General features: G+C 38.8%; 1 protein-coding gene across 6 annotated transcripts in view; it reads right to left on the bottom strand.

The window, feature by feature from the left end:
- Positions 1–8,226, bottom strand: part of map3k7 (mitogen-activated protein kinase kinase kinase 7) — a 28,337-nt gene extending 20,111 nt beyond the window's left edge. For 2 of the 6 annotated variants that reach the window (XM_026194555.2, XM_026194560.2), the window contains exons 1-9: positions 7,933–8,225; positions 7,303–7,422; positions 7,074–7,184; positions 6,930–6,995; positions 6,805–6,850; positions 4,240–4,378; positions 1,591–1,715; positions 682–810; positions 225–355 (exon numbers count right to left, since the gene is read on the bottom strand). In XM_026194555.2, coding sequence (XP_026050340.1) covers positions 225–355; positions 682–810; positions 1,591–1,715; positions 4,240–4,378; positions 6,805–6,850; positions 6,930–6,995; positions 7,074–7,184; positions 7,303–7,395 — 840 coding nt within the window. In that variant the 5' untranslated portion in view covers positions 7,396–7,422; positions 7,933–8,225. Of the gene's footprint in view, positions 1–224; positions 356–681; positions 811–1,590; positions 1,716–4,239; positions 4,379–6,804; positions 6,851–6,929; positions 6,996–7,073; positions 7,185–7,302; positions 7,423–7,697; positions 7,874–7,932 lie in introns of those variants that run through there. The other 4 variants (XM_026194558.2, XM_026194554.2, XM_026194559.2 and 1 more) reach the window with 4 other exon arrangements.
- Between the last annotated feature and the right edge of the window lie 8,727 nt (positions 8,227–16,953).

Genomic DNA, 16,953 nt, shown 5'->3' with positions numbered 1-16,953 from the left:
CATAACATCTCTGGACTGCTAACTGCCATTTATAAACTAATATGTTTAGAATATATTCGACCAGCTACTTTTTCTGGTGCCGACAAGCAAGGACAGCAATGATTAAACATTGCTGTCAGCTAGAGGTGTACATCCCTAATTTTAACAAACTGATGAGACCCCCGGAGACTGCAGTTTTTTGATTCATTTACTTCAATTTACTAAAAGTACACAAGGCAGAATACCTTCATTAGATGAGTCATGATCTTCACTATCTCTTCCATGGAAGGCCGCTGAGAGGGGTCTTTGGACCAACAGCGAGTCATTAGGCTTTCAATGGGCTTGGGCAAATTCTTGATTAAAGGTGGTCTTGTGCCTGAATACAATAAAAAGAAATAACTGGTCACACGCAGTTACAGGGAAAGACATATCTGCATCACACAACACAAGAGAAATAAATATTATATATTACTGCCTCCCATTTTTTGAGTCAGTAGTGCTGCATCCAGGATGCAATAAACTGCAAGGAGAGCTGAAAAGGTCAACATGTCTTTTACCCCCTCTGCCAACATCTTTATTTTGACAATCTTCTAGCATGCATGCCTGAGCACTCTTAGTGGCCGACAGCTGGATGTGACCTCTGCATCACCCACCACAAACAAACACACAGACCCACACAGTCAGACAGGAAGAGTGACTCACCATTGTGCACAGCCCACATAATGCGAAAAGCTGGCCCTCCGATTTCATCGAAGGGCTTCCTGCGGGTGATCACCTCCCAAAGAATGATTCCCCAGCTGAACACATCACACTTCTCGCTGTAATTGCTGCCTGTGAGTAGAAAGAAACCCACAGCAACACTTAGGTCCTTTTCAAAGAGGGGGAAAAGGCTCAGTCTGACATCACTGACTGATAAAGGAAATTCTCTGCGGAACATTTGACAAGAGAGCGAGGAATGTGCCTGGCAGAGGCAGCAGCTTTTCTCTTGCTTTCAGTGGGGAGGAGGATGAAAATAAGGGAGCCATTTTCACCAAGGAACGGCTCCTGTGTTGCTTAATTATGGAGCCTGTTATTGAAGAATTAAAGTGCACATCATACACCTATTTCAAACTTGCTGCGCTGGGTTTTTCTGATAACATTCCACACTGATGCAAATTAGTTGTGAAGGGTTCACTGAGGGGGCAAAAGCGGCTTGTTTAATTGCACTGGAGTCTTGCAACATGCATCCAAAAACAAGGCAATGACTAGGAGTAATTCATCTTTCCCTGTGACATCCTCTAATCAGTCTCTTATTGTAGACTTACATTAGGCTCTTGGTTGTGTAAGAACAAAAATTCTGCGTTTACAGAAGAAAAGCCAGTACAGCATGACTCCATTCATCATCTCACTGTCACTGGTTCAGTAGCTACTATCAATAAATAAGAGTATGGTGGAAGTAATATATAGTATAATAATAATAATCATAATAATAATAATAGCAGGACCCATCTCCAATTAGATGAAACATGACAAAGATGATGAGGCTGAGGTAATTAGAAAAACACATCTCAGTTTTTCTTGGTCAAAAAATAGGAAAACATTTCAAACAGCTGTAATACTACTCATATTTGCCTTCAAATACTTCTGGGGCCATCCATGCTGCACTTCCTTTGTTGTTGGTCATGTGTGTCTGAATGTCACATGCTGTTCCAAAGTCACAAATCTTCAGCACAGTCCCTCCTGCCACCAGAAGTAGACTGAAACAAGGAAGACATACATCCTGTTAGCAGCAAAAAAGTGCCTTGAACTAAACAACATAGGACTAACTGTAACTAACTTCAGCCCGGTTTGGTTTAAAATGTTTCTTTTTAAAAAGTACTAGAGGAATGACAGTGCTCGGCTCTTACGACTGTTTGAGACAAAGGAAATTCTATAGTAATAATGCAGGAAATAAATTCCTGTACAATATTGGATAGGTGACAATTTGTGACTATGAGAGGCTTCATTAATTCTATAAACTCTCCAAATGATCTACACAGAACAGGTAAGCTGGTCCTCTCTTCCTACAGAATACTTACTAGTAATAGGTTAGTTTTCTTGCTTTTTTTTTTTTTTTAATTAATGCTGGAAGTGTTGCCTCTGGTCCTTCTGAGACAATGGAATATAATCCAGATATCACAACATATTTCATTAATTACTGCATCCTATATAGCAGTAAACAATTACATCAAATCTACCACTATTCTGTATTTCCACATGTTTTCTTTTTTTTAGTGCAACACATTTAAAGGGTTTCCACAGAGGAAATGACCATGCAATAAGAATAAAGACAGTCTTCACATAATAATGAGATTTCCATCCTGTGTGGATGCCCTGCAAGAGTTGGCATTTATAGAGGGTGTGTTAGTCTGATCCAGCTGTTATAAAGAAGATGCGAGTAACTCTATATGCTGATAACACAGGTTTTCTTCATGGTATTTACCACTTCCTTTGATCAGGATTTTACATTGCTGGCATGTAATGCCATTCCCTGAATCCTGAAGCTGCCAGATTGAATTGCAACCACTGCTTTTCATTTCCCTTTTTTCCATCTAGGCTTTCCATAATCAATGAGAATATAATCTGAATAAGCCCAAAACAAAATGTATATCGAAGTAAATAATGTCTTTACACCTTCCCATTTTGCCTGTATCAGACACATCCAAATGTCGTTCATTTATGGCCAAAATGTTTTGGCTAGTTATTTAAGGGTTGGAGTACACTTCTTCTTCTTCTTCTTCTTCTTTTTTGAAAAATACAGCATTTTATCAAATTCTCTGATAGTAGGATTCGTATCATGAGAGAGAAAGAAAAATGATATATTCTGAACATGTCACAATTCCAAACTTTCATTAGCATCCTAAAGGTAAATAAAAAGAGCCATAATAAAATAAGAAAAACAAAATACAACACACATCTTACTGTGACACTTCCACACACCTCAGCATTCCTGATAGGTCGCAATAAATGTCTGTTAATATTAGGGCTGCCACGATTAGTCAACTAGTCACGATTAGTCAACTAGTAAAATCGTCGACGACTGATTTAATACTCGACGCGTCGTTTGAAGCTTTGTAAGATCACAAAAGACGCAGGAATAAGTAGTAGAATTTAAGAGTGTAATAACGGACTGAAACAGAAGATGGCAGCACTGCATGTACAAGGATGCCAGGTGCCGTTAAACCCCGAAGAAGAAGAAGCTGTGCCCCAGAATTCATAGCGCGGCCCAGCGCAGTAGTCAACAATGGCGGCAGCTAGTTAGTTTTAATATTACTCTTATTATTCTTTTTGGGTCACAAAATAAAGTTTAACATATTTTCAGGTGAGAATGTAGCTGTGTAAACCTCAAATATCTGCTCAGTTTATCAAGACACCACATATTTTCAAAAGCGCTCTGACGTTTTCGGAGATGTGCGTTACCCACTAGCTCGATAGCTAGTGGGTAACATACGTCTCACCAGCTCGATAGTTAGCCGGGGTTCAAGGCTCATTAGAGCCTGTGAGAACACCGGACTCCCGGCAAATCGTTTTCAAACCCACCGCCGTCTTTCACTACTCAGGTTAAACATGTAATATAAGTCACTTAGAGAACTTAAAAATGTTATTGTTTGGCTTTTTTAGTATTTTATTTGTTCCTGAGTAAATCGGTTTGGCTGAGAAATAAAGTTATAGTTTTTACACAGCTGAATAAACGTCAAGCAAACAACTGATTATCAGAAGTGTGAGATGCTCGAGAATATACTCCGGTGTCTTGTTATATTTTAGATAGCAAGGAGCAGGCGGCTGAGTTTATTTAAACTTCACTGAAACAACCTGCAGATTTAATTAAAATTTAATAAACTATCATCTTGTCTTTATTTTTAGTTAGCACATACCATAAACACTTCAAACTGTAAGCTAATGAGTTAGTTATACAAGAGCAGATGCGTGCTGGTGCAATAAGCTGTACGTTTTACGTCCAATGGATGCATGATCTGATTAGTCGACTAATCGCAAAAATAATTGGTGACAAGTCGACTATCAAAATAATCGTTTGTGGCAGCCCTAGTTAATATCTTGAGTAACTTTCAACTAAGTGGCTTACAATGTCATGCCAAAAAAAAAAAAAAAGCCTCTACATGTTTCTCAAAAGATACCAGATATTTTAACAAGAACACAATATAGTACAAACTGAATCAAACTACTTTAAAGAAATAATTTGCTGGAAACATAAAGGAGTGTGTGAGGTGAAAAGGTGCATACTTGGGTGGTTTGAGGTCCCTGTGAATGAGAGCCTTTGGTTTCATGCCATGGAGATAGGCCACACCCTGGGAACACTGTAAACACCAGCTCATAGCATGGGAAGCAGTGTAATAGGGGAGGGGTTCAGCACCATGCAGTACTGTGGACAAGAAAACACAGTCTCAAACAGCGACCACAGACAGCATACCTTCAAACCAACTAGGCAAAGTGTGGGGTCCCTATAGTATTTATGACACTGTCATATGGACTGAAACACCCATGTGCATTTTCACTATAGCTTCTTTAAGAGTACTGACAAAAAGCTATTACTAGCCCTCAGTGTCCCAGCAGATGCACCTATGTTATAAATTTGAAACAGCCTGGTGTTATTTTCACAAGGAGAAGAGTGTTACATTAACAGCTTCCAAGACATAATTTAGTATTTTTGACACCAGGAGGAACAGAATACCTGTAAATAATGATCATTATTATACAATCATATTTAAAAATATAATTCATATTAATGTTTTTTTTTTTTAAATGACAGCAGCATGTTTAAAAATGCTGGAGAAATATCTTACAACTTACTAGGTTAATTTGAAATTCAATCGAGTATTACAAGACATCCCAGGAGTGTATATTAGTTCACCAATCAAAATAAAAATAAAAATGAGTGTTTGTCAACATAAAATTTCAAACTCATTGGGGATATTATCATTACTGATTATCAATAAAGGGTGACCCTTAATAAACATTCTGTCAACCAAAAATGTTCGCCAGAACAGCTAACAGATACAAGGCCTAAGCACACGAAGAAACATATATGCACATTAAATACCCACAATGACCCTCTAACAGCATATATATTTTTAAGAAAAAATTATAATATTAATGACATTAATTTTGAGTAACTGATATAAAATAATGTGTATTTTCTCATTCAACCATATACATGTGACCTGACTCTGTAGTAAGACTAAACTGCCTAGAGTCTCATTTGCAGTGGAAAAGAGGTTGAGGTTCAAACTCTAAATTTGTAGACATCCAAAAGCATTGTTTCAACAATATCTTATGACTGGATTTCAAAGTGTCAGCATATTTCACCATGAAATGTAATCACAACACAAACTGAGCTATCTGCAGCCTTGTTAGAAAAACTCACTTTACACTTCATTTTGTCCAAATTTATTCCGCAAAACTAATTTCAAACTCATCTTCACACAGTCATTTTTACACTATCATGTCCACCATGATGCCATTGGTGTAAGCATATTTCCATCATCACAACAATTGCCAGCCAAAGTCAGAGACCAGGAATTCCATTTGCGCACAAACACACGCAATATCATCAAGAACAACAGGACTTTTCGATAGTTCTCAGCATTTGTTATATTTGCTTCACTGCCCGCAATGTCCCACAAAACTATGTCCAAAAATGTAGTTTATGAAAATGTATTATAAGCAAACCACTAAGAACAGCAAACTACTTTGTCCCAAAACCTCATTCAAGTAAACCTGATAGCTACAAGGGGAAAACCCCAAACTCACTGAAATTCAGCGAAATTTGCCCCATAACAATTCTGGCAAATTTTAAGTACAACTGAGCACAGAATATTTTATGAACATGATACAAATTAGTACTAACAGTGCCCTCCATAATGTTTAAGACACAAGTTTTTGACGTTTTGTCTCTGAATGCTACCCAAAATGAATTATATATAAAACAGTTGTGACTGAAGTGGAGACAGCTTTAATTCAATTTTTTTAAAACAAAAAAATGGCATCCTTCTTGAGTTATCACATTCACAAGATTTTCAAAAACTTGACCTCTGACCTTGACCTTTTAGTTGAGGTCAGAGATTTAAATTTGTCCCCCTTTTGCAGAGGAAAAGCCCTCACCTGGCCAGGAAACTGGCCCTCACCTGGCCAGCTGGGCCAGGTGAGGGCTGCTCCCCTCTTATTTCATGATATTTCATTTCTGAAGTGTTGAATTTGCTTTTCATGGTTTGAAAGTTAGGGGGAAAGAGATTTCGCAAGAAAGGGAGGCCATCATTAGGCGGAAAAATTCAAATAAACCTGCACCTATCTGACATCCAGTAATCCCAGACTCTGCTGCTACATGACAACAAATTGCTTATAAAAGCACTCATGGTAAACATAAGAAACAACAAGCCTAGATATACATAGGATAAGTCTTTTAACTTATTTGAAAATGAGGCTGTAAGAAATATATGTATGTAATTTATTTGCAGAAGGTTCAAATACTCAATTTTCATTCTTACTGAAAATGTTAATTTAACTGTCTTAACTGTACGCACACAAATTATTTTATTACTGATCAATTTTATACCCCACCAGTTCCCAGGTTTATCTGAATATTTAGGTATGTGCATGTAAGGGCTGCATGTCGCTGTGCAAACATGGACTTCTAACGAATCAGAAAAGTGGCTGAACATGCAAACAACTGGAGGATCAACTCAACAGGGCTGTGTCTGTCTAAAGCAGTGTTCATTACTAGCAAAGCAAAATAAATGGTGTAACATGTAACACAACCATAGTGTTTTCTATTAAAACATATTGACTCACCATTATATAATGATCCACCTTCTGCATATTCCATCACAAGGCAAACCTGCGGTGGAAAGAACACCATCAAAAACTCAAAATCAACCAAATAGACCAAATAGTCATTGTTATCCTAGTGAACTTACTGGACTATTGCAAGAGCCATACAGTTTCACAATGTTGGGGTGATTCACACGTGAAAGTTGTCTGAGCTGGAGATGAAAAGGAAAGGTTACACACAGGCAGGCTGTTGAAATAATCTTGAGAATATTTCAATAACGAAAAAATACCTCAACAATAAAGGCTTTCCTCTCTGATTCACTCTCAATAGTCTTGATTGCAACATCTTTTCCTTTCCATTTTGCTTTGCAGACGACCCCAAAAGCTCCTCTCCCCACCACCTGAGAACAGGTAGTTAGCATCAAAGTTACACTCACTAGGTAAGAGCTTCATCGAGCTGACACTAACTGTTGTCATGCGCTAGTGACACGAAAAACAGCAAAAATAATCCCAAGTTACCTCCTCAACTTCAATGTCCTCATAATTGATTTCTTCAAAGGGATACCCAGGTGGTGTTTCAAGCATTTCCGCTGGTGGTAACGATAGAGACATTACTAGCTTAGGTCAGCTAGTAACTTACTATGAAAACGAGCAAACAACACATAGGTAAAAAGCTCAATATTAATAAATAATAAATAAATCAGCACAAGGATACTTAGATAGGTTTCAAGACATCAATTGCAATTACGCAGTCGTATTTTTTTTTTTTTTTACCGTAACTGCGTAATTATGACTGATGCCGTAAGGAGACATGGCTACTCAATAAAACAAACACGTTACAGCCTTCAAAAATGGCAAATTGTCATTCTTTGGCCGGCTGTCAAGCACCGAAAAACGGATCGGCGTTTGCCTACCTACTGTCAGTTCCCTTGATGCAGTCAAGGCTAACCGCATAGCATAACTAGCTCAGTTATGCAGCTGCTACGAAAAACTACTGGAGAAAATAAGTGTTTAAAGTTAGCTTTTTGCATAATTAAAGATCTGGGACGACAGAATAAGACTACACCATTCCTCACCAGAGTCTGACACTGTCACAACACAACCTTAAAAAAGACAAGCAATTCGAGGCCTGTTAAAATAGCAGCTTACGTTAGCTGGCTGGCCCGGTTGGTAACGCTAGCTACCAGGACTTTCTTAGCTTCAACAATCCAACTCTTCGTAGATGACTTGTCACCAGTGCCGGTTATGTGGACATGGGGATATTTTCTACTATTCATGTAAAAAAAAACCTGGAATAACGTCCATTTTTATAAAAACTGTTTTGTCTATCCACTTGACAAACAAGCATAACTTTTTGACAACTTGTGTAGCTGGCTTGCTAGGAATGTATTTTGATTCTTCGCAGGGGAGAGGGGGAGCTCCACCAGGAAGTGTGTGCGTATTGTAATTCTGTCCCCCGAAACCCAAAAAAGGTACGGAAGCGTAATGCATTAGCTTCAGAAAATGAAGCATTTTTTCCCCCGTAAATGACATAATTAGTTCGGATATAACACACAAAGAAAAAGTAAGAAATTTGTTTTCGTGTGGAATATTTCTTTGTTGTAAAGATGTTTCTAGAACAAGTCCTAAACTAGGTCTCAGGACAAAGACAGTTGTTTGGTTGTTTAGTTTGTTTGAAAAATTATTATTTCAGTTATTTTCTGAAAATTTCCGATACTTAATATTATAAATAAAAATGTTGAAGCAGTAAAAATACTTCTATGCCATTTTACAGATTAGAATTTAAATTTACTTCCAAGATAACATATATTTTGTATTTGTCCTTAGTGTAAGGTACCAATCAATATAAAAAATAAAAATAAAAAAGAATGTTTTCATTAAAAACATGTAAATGTAATAATGTGTCTTGCACATGTCGTCAATCTTGCATGAAAGCAAAAAATTCCGTTTATCTAAGCAGAATATTGACTCAACATCTGTACAGTCTTTTATTTTTAGGGCTGGCAGAATATAAGATTAAATACATCTTGTTTTCTTACATTTACCTGCTGTGATCCAGGGCAGCTCATTTCCTCCCTTCTGTTTGGTATTTCTGTGAAATTCCCTCTGTCTATCACTTATCCCAGCTTACTCGTACAAAAGAAAAAAAAAATATAAATACTGCAATTCAGAAAAGGAACATTAGTAATGAACAATGATAATACAGAAGCTTAAGTGCAGCTTTTATCACTTATACATCATAATCTTGGGCTTATACAGGATTCTGCATTCTTCATGGAAAGCAAGTGAGAGGTTCAAAGTTCAGCTGTGAATTTAACAGGCTGTTGTTTAAAACTTGAAATATATAAGCAGGTCTATATCAGGGTTATATCATTATATCATCGTTTTCACCTCCCCTTTCATAAGGATGTTCCAGTGTATCCTATGCTAAAGGAAGCAAAAAGAAATCATTGAAGCTCTTTCTGTTAGTATTTGGAGAATTGGAAGACCTATTAAGTTTAGAAACCTTACTAAGTAAATCGGGCTATTGGAACACACCCTTGGTGTCTGTTCTAAGCTTTATTTAAGAAATAGAAAAACTCCTGTCTGAAATTGTTCATCTGCTATTTGTATGAGAAAAGCCTGATAGCTGTGGGTGTATTTGATTTCTTATATCACTCTGTTTTACAACAGAGAGAGAGGAGTCTTCCAGTACTGATGCCTTTTGTTCCATAAAGATTTTATAAAGTGGGTGATCAGCGTTATTCAGGATGGCTTCTAATGTCTTTAATGTGCATCCTTCCCCAGCATCTCCAGTCTGGCACCAATTACAAAGCCAGCTTTTCTCACTAGTTTGTCCAGTCTCCTTGCATCCTTGTTACTCATGCTGCCTCCCCAGTAGACTGCAGCATAGAACAGGACAATTGCCACCATAGACTGATAGAACATCTTTAATATTTTACTGCAGATCAAGAGATTTTAGTTTTCTTAACAAAAAGAGGTAACTTTGCCACTTTTTGTATAGGTTGGTATTCAGGGACGCATTTAGATTGTTATCTAGGTGTTTTCTAGATATTTGTATTTTGTTACCATCTCTATGTCCATCCCACAAACTTTCACAGGCTGAAGAGGGGGTGTTATGGCCCATCTAGGCACGGCCAGACCACAACATAAAGGGTGATCCATCCCCGTCCAACCCCAAGCAGCACGTCACACACTTAATATTTTGTGACAGTGATTTATTTACAATAAGTGCAGTTAAACAAAGGAAGGGAGCATATCATAACTTCAGGGTGAACCCAAGGCCAAAACAACAAACAAAAGGTAGGCTATCTCAGGAATAAACACAACTTACCTACTCAAAGGAACTAAACCAAACGACAATCACTTTCCTCCCTGCCTAACAAAAACAGGAGAAAACTGATCAAACAAAAAGGCGGTCCACCCCTACATGCTCTTACATTAACCAACATGGTAACATCGTGACACAGTGAACGGTCTGCCGGTTGGGTTGGGCCGAGGATGAATGAAGTGGCAGTCGCCGGCGGTCTCTTCATATCCGCTGCCTCCCGGTCCTCAGCCAATCGGTGTGAGCCATCCACCCTGGATGCACCAATCCCAGAGGAGCACCTGGACACTCAAATTTACATATGATTACGATCAGTCGTAACAGGGGGTCTGGGAGTCTTGAGAAATCTACTCTCATTTCCTTTGCCTTATAGTTGTTCAATATGAGGTAGTTTTTGTGACTCCAGTCACTGAAGGCTTTTACAATATTCCCATATTAAGATTCTGGTCTATTCCTGATACACGCTACAATGGCAGTGTCGTCCAAGCATTTCTATTTCTGCTGTATACAATGAAAAGGAATTGAGCCAGTCCCCTGTCAAGCCCCCGTGCTGCTGATTAATTTCCTAGAAACACAGTTCCCCAACCTGACAAACTGTGTCCTTTCTGTCAGGTAGTTTGCGATCCAGGAAACAAAGGAGGAATCATGGTGAGCTTGTCTTTGAGTATATTTGATTGAATGGTATTGAAACCACTTAAAAAAAATCAAAGAACAAAACTCTCACATAAGGGCCAGATTCCTCCAGATGAGTTAGGGCTCGGTGACACCTGTAAAGGACAGTCTCGGTGTAAAATCATTTGTTCCAAGATCTTCATGATGTGCCATTGGACCATGGAGGAGAGCAAAGTTATAACATGCACAGAGCTGTAGTGAAACTGAGTGTTAAAGACAATGAAAAGCCTCACTGCAGCCACTGTCAGTGCTTTTGATGCTTTATTTTGTGATCTTTGGTGTTTTTCACTGTTCCATCTTTCCCAGAGAGCTCCGTTATTCCGTTATAACCAATCAACATTAGGCAGTCCATACGTTATCTGCTTCCAGCAACGCGCAGCTATAGGATCTTGATGGATTGAAGAGAAAACCCCTCTCCCTCCTCTGTCCAAATGAAAACTGTATGGTAAAGGTGGGTGGATCGGTCCAAATGTCAATAGTATCAATACCAATGGTGGTACTGATATCAGATCGATATTAGCAATATAGGATCAATTTTTTTTTTCTGTCCTCCAAGTTCAGTATTTGGCCCAACTAAATTAATTTGTTATTTGGAAATGAGAAGAATATGCATAATGAAAAATATCTGAACCTGTTTGTTTTGACTACACGTCTATTTTTTTCCCCAGCCTATATCACATTTAAACAACACATGCTGACCCAAAGTGCTTTAACAATAGGCACAGTTACATTCCAGGTCTCCAAAAAACCCAGTTTCAAAATGCATGAATAGCTGAAAGGTGTGTCTTGTTGTGTTAACTAATTACTACGGAAAGCAAAAATCGCAATGCTCTCACCTACATAAGTTGCCCTTAGAAATTAAAAAAATATCAGTATCAGTATTGGTATTGCCAATACTGATACTGATATTTATTGGGTATTGGATCAATGCCCAAATTTGCAGTATCACACAGCACTGCTGCATGCTGACAGACACATTTGCAGGACTATAAAACCACTTTACTATCTACAGCTCTAGCACTCAGCATCAGCTAGGAGCGTGTGCACTTGGACCACTTGTTTTTTACCAAACACAAAATAAAATATGGTATATGCTGTAGTTTATAGTTATAAAAAATAGACTAGTTGACTCTTCTACTGTTTTCTAGGGACCCTGTCAGTCATGGGCCCTTAGAATCATCAACACTTTTCTCCCCCTATGGTGCTCCTCTTCTCATTTACCATTAAAATCTTGAAGAAGTCCACATTCTTCAAGAAGAAAATAAATTAAACCTGTCATTTCATTTCTTTTCTTTTACTATTTTATACTATTTGTAACATTCTTTAATGTCTCTGTAATTTTGTCTTTTGTTTTGGGGTTAGTACTGTTGTCTCATAGCAAGAAGGTTCGTCTACAGGGAGTGCAGAATTATTAGGCTGAAAGACGACCACCACTGAACAAGACACACAAGCTGAAACATCAAGACTGGGCCAAGAAATATCTCAAGACTGATTTTTCTAAGGTTTTATGGACTAATGAAATGAGAGTGAGCCTTGATGGACCAGATGGATGGGCCCGTGGCTGGATTGGTAAAGGGCAGAGAGCTCCAGTCCGACTCAGACGCCAGCAAGGTGGAGGTGGAGTACTGGTTTGGGCTGGTATCATCAAAGATGAGCTTGTGGGGCCTTTTCGGGTTGAGGATGGAGTCAAGCTCAACTCCCAGTCCTACTGCCAGTTTCTGGAAGACACCTTCTTCAAGCAGTGGTACAGGAAGAAGTCTGCATCCTTCAAGAAAAACATGATTTTCATGCAGGACAATGCTCCATCACATGCGTCCAAGTACTCCACAGCGTGGCTGGCAAGAAAGGGTATAAAAGAAGAAAAACTAATGACATGGCCACCTTGTTCACCTGATCTGAACCCCATTGAGAACCTGTGGTCCATCATCAAATGTGAGATTTACAAGGAGGGAAAACAGTACACCTCTCTGAACAGTGTCTGGGAGGCTGTGGTTGCTGCTGCACGCAATGTTGATGGTGAACAGATCAAAACACTGACAGAATCCATGGATGGCAGGCTTTTGAGTGTCCTTGCAAAGAAAGGTGGCTATATTGGTCGCTGATTTGTTTTTGTTTTGTTTTTGAATGTCAGAAATGTATATTTGTGAATGTGGAGATGTTATATTGGTTTCACTGGTAAAAATAAATAATTGAAATGGGTATATATTTGTTTTTTGTTAAGTTGCCTAATAATTATGCACAGTAATAGTCACCTGCACACACAGATATCCCCCTAAAATAGCTAAAACTAAAAACAAACTAAAAACTACTTCCAAAAACATTCAGCTTTGATATTAATGAGTTTTTTGGGTTCATTGAGAACATGGTTGTTGTTCAATAATAAAATTATTCCTCAAAAATACAACTTGCCTAATAATTCTGCACTCCCTGTAATAGTTGCCATAAACTCACCCAGAATTTCTGAAAAGCTATTGAACAAATACTGTGATTGTATTTTGCTCACAATTGTCTGCAAAACTAAATATCTGAATACTTTTTGCCAGTGTTTGCTTGGATTTTGATGCAACTTTGTGTCAAATAGAGTGTTTTAGTTTAAAGTATCTTTGCTAGCTTCTACAGGGAGTGCAGAATTATTAGGCATGTTTTTCTTGAAGGATGCAGACTTCTTCCTGTACCACTGCTTGAAGAAGGTGTCTTCCAGAAACTGGCAGTAGGACTGGGAGTTGAGCTTGACTCCATCCTCAACCCGAAAAGGCCCCACAAGCTCATCTTTGATTATACCAGCCCAAACCAGTACTCCACCTCCACCTTGCTGGCGTCTGAGTCGGACTGGAGCTCTCTGCCCTTTACCAATCCGGCCACGGGCCCATCCATCTGGTCCATCAAGGCTCACTCTCATTTCATCAGTCCATAAAACCTTAGAAAAATCAGTCTTGAGATATTTCTTGGCCCAGTCTTGATGTTTCAGCTTGTGTGTCTTGTTCAGTGGTGGTCGTCTTTCAGCCTTTCTTACCTTGGCCATGTCTCTGAGTATTGCACACCTTGTGCTTTTGGGCACTCCAGTGATGTTGCAGCTCTGAAATATGGCCAAACTGGTGGCAAGTGGCATCTTGGCAGCTGCACGCTTGACTTTTCTCAGTTCATGGGCAGTTATTTTGCGCCTTGGTTTTTCCACACGCTTCTTGCGACTCTGTTGACTATTTTGAATGAAACGCTTGATTGTTCGATGATCACGCTTCAGAAGCTTTGCAATTTTGAGACTGCTGCATCCCTCTGCAAGATATCTCACTATTTTTGACTTTTCTGAGCCTGTCAAGTCCTTCTTTTGACCCATTTTGCCAAAGGAAAGGACGTTGCCTAATAATTATGCACATCTGATATAGGGTGTTGATGTCATTAGACCACACCCCTTCTCATTACAGAGATGCACATCACCTAATATGCTTAATTGGTAGTAGGCTTTCGAGCCTATACAGCTTGGAGTAAGACAACATGCATGAAGAGGATGATGTGGACAAAATACTCATTTGCCTAATAATTCTGCACTCCCTGTATCTACAGATGCAGATTCTGCTGATCGTTGATGCAACAATTTAGCAAATTTAGCAGTAAGACCCTCCTTGATAAGGAAAATAACACTTACATAATGTCAAAATTAAATTTTTGAGGAGGGACGTTATATAAACACAGCATTTGATGAATGTTAATTACATGCTCTACACACAGGGAGTAATAAAGCATGTTCCCAATGGAGGCTTTCCAAACCACTAAGCAAGCACAACTCATACTAATGAGCATGAACTAATTTGTTGTGATATTGAACAGAGGGTTGTTAATAGCAGGAGCCATCCCTCTAGCCTGAAATAATTATTCTAATCACTCATTTCAAAGGTGATTAGAATGGTCTCACCTGGAAGGTTTTTTTTTAGACCTACCTCAATAGACATATGGTTTGAGAGCACAGTCAAAATTTCGGTGCATGTTGCCTAAAATCTTTTCAAGAGTGATTCCTCCACAACTTCTGCGCAGGAGACTTGTGTTGTTTACAAAAGATATGTCCTTGAATTCATGTGTCATCATCCAGCAGCATCACAATAGAAGTTGAGTAGTCCCTTGCAATGTCAAAGTTTCATGTAGTAGCTAGGGATGGTATTTACTGAGATTTTTAAAAGGACAATTGATCTGTCTTCAGGGCTGGATGATTAATTTAAAAATCCTTGACATTAAATTCACAAGGCTCATACTTACAAGCAACCTTCAGTTCCCTAAGATGTGCTAGGTTTCTTGATACATTTCTCTCTGGTCTCTATACTCCGGGGAAAGAGCTTCTCCAGTTATCTAATGACATCCTGATGGCGGGAGTGATATGGAAAAAATTATTTTCACCTCAGTGAAGCTTTTAAGCTGTGCATGTGCACCCGCCTATATCAGAGAGCCACTGTGGCCCTATTTTATCAGCATCAGTGCTGCATGAGGTGTGTTGATAAAATTTTGGGATTCCACCAATAATAATCCAAAATTACAACTGATCTAAATTTGGCAAATTTTGAACTACATGACTGCATGTTGCATCCATGCCTGAAGAAAGAAGTATATTCTTACCAGCAAAGAATCAAGATTTTGTGTTATGAATGGTGATATCCACTCTTTAAACTACATTTTTACGTCCCAAATAAAGCAAAGTGGACTGGCACCTCAGATAGCACTTTTCGTACTCCATCTGAACACTAAGAACCTTTTACTGCTAGCCACATGTACCCATTTATACAATAGTTTGTCTACACACACACACACACACACAGTGACATGCAAGTCAACACAACACAACAAAACACAACACAACAAAGCAACAATCAGCCTTCAACAAGATAGCAGCAGAGTAGGCCTGTAACAAGGAAGAGAAGAACAATTATCTGGGGTCCACCCTACTATAAGCAGTGTTGGGTAAGTTACTTTAAATTAGTAACTTAGTTACATTACTAGTTACTTTTATCAAAAGTAACTCAGTTACTTCAAGTTACTCGTTAGTTTCAAAGTAACTAGTTACTAGGGAAAGTAACTTTGGTTTTACTCAGAATTCTCTTGTTAATGTGTTGCTTCTGTAATTGGATACCCAGCAAGATTGCCAGTCTTCTAGCTTGCTTACTTGCCACAAGTGCACTGTGCCACCTACCAATAGAAAGGAAAAAAATAATGTGCATATTTTCACGAGAGAAATCCCACGCCTGGACCGTCGTTGACCGCTGCCATGATTCTAGCCTACGTCACAGCGTCATGTGCGCTTTTTACATCCAACACCAAAACTGCAGTTGTGGTCCTTTGATTGTACTCAGAACTCGGAAATTCTGCCTTCTGAATAGGAAGATGTAGGTAACACCAGACTGCAGATGAGCTGCATACAGAGCTGGACTGGGACAAAAAATCGTCCCGGGCATTTTGACTAGAGACCGTCGCCATTATAGGAAAAATCATAAAGCCTTTGAATGAAAAAAAACAAACGCTATTGTGACAGTGATGTTCACTGTCTTGATGGTATATATGTATCAATCTATCAATTGTTTGTTGTAAGATTTAGATAATTATTTAATAAAAGCTAGACATTTTAAATGAGAATAAGAAAGAAAAGTATTTCTTTGTGCCCCCTTTCCCTGTTAATGCCCTACCTGGCCCTCCTGGCAAAACTTTGCTAGACCTGCCTCCGCACAGTTACCAGCTGTCAGCTACGTTAAAAAAAAGGATGCTGGTGTTATTTGTCTCTCATAAACAGTTCATAACTTCCCTTCAACTCATTAATGTCAGGTAAAAGGTAAACCAGTTTTTCCATCACCTGTTGAGCTCTGATGATTCAGTAAGGACATCTCCAGGTTTCATCTTCATGTTTCCCTCTCACCACATATCCAAACCGACATCATGAGCAGCAGCTTTTACAGCTGTGGCTCCAGCAAACACCAGCTGATACTAGAAATTAATATTAAATAAATTCTAACAACAGCTGATCAAGCTTAAACGTGCAGCTGTTGTTTAGTGCGACATCCGCTGGTTTCTTCTTTCTGGCGCGAAGTGGGCGATAAACAAATAAGAGAGAAAAGCCGATCAGCTGATCATTGATCAGTTTCATGATTGAAGTAGAAACGAGAGAGGGAGGGGGAGAGAATGAGAGAAGAAGAAAC

This window comes from Astatotilapia calliptera, chromosome 15 (assembly GCF_964374335.1).
Source record: "Astatotilapia calliptera chromosome 15, fAstCal68.1, whole genome shotgun sequence".
NCBI classification, from domain to species: Eukaryota; Metazoa; Chordata; class Actinopteri; order Cichliformes; family Cichlidae; genus Astatotilapia; species Astatotilapia calliptera.
The sequence above is the reverse complement of the archived record's forward strand: the minus strand, read 5'-3'. Positions and strand labels throughout refer to the sequence as shown.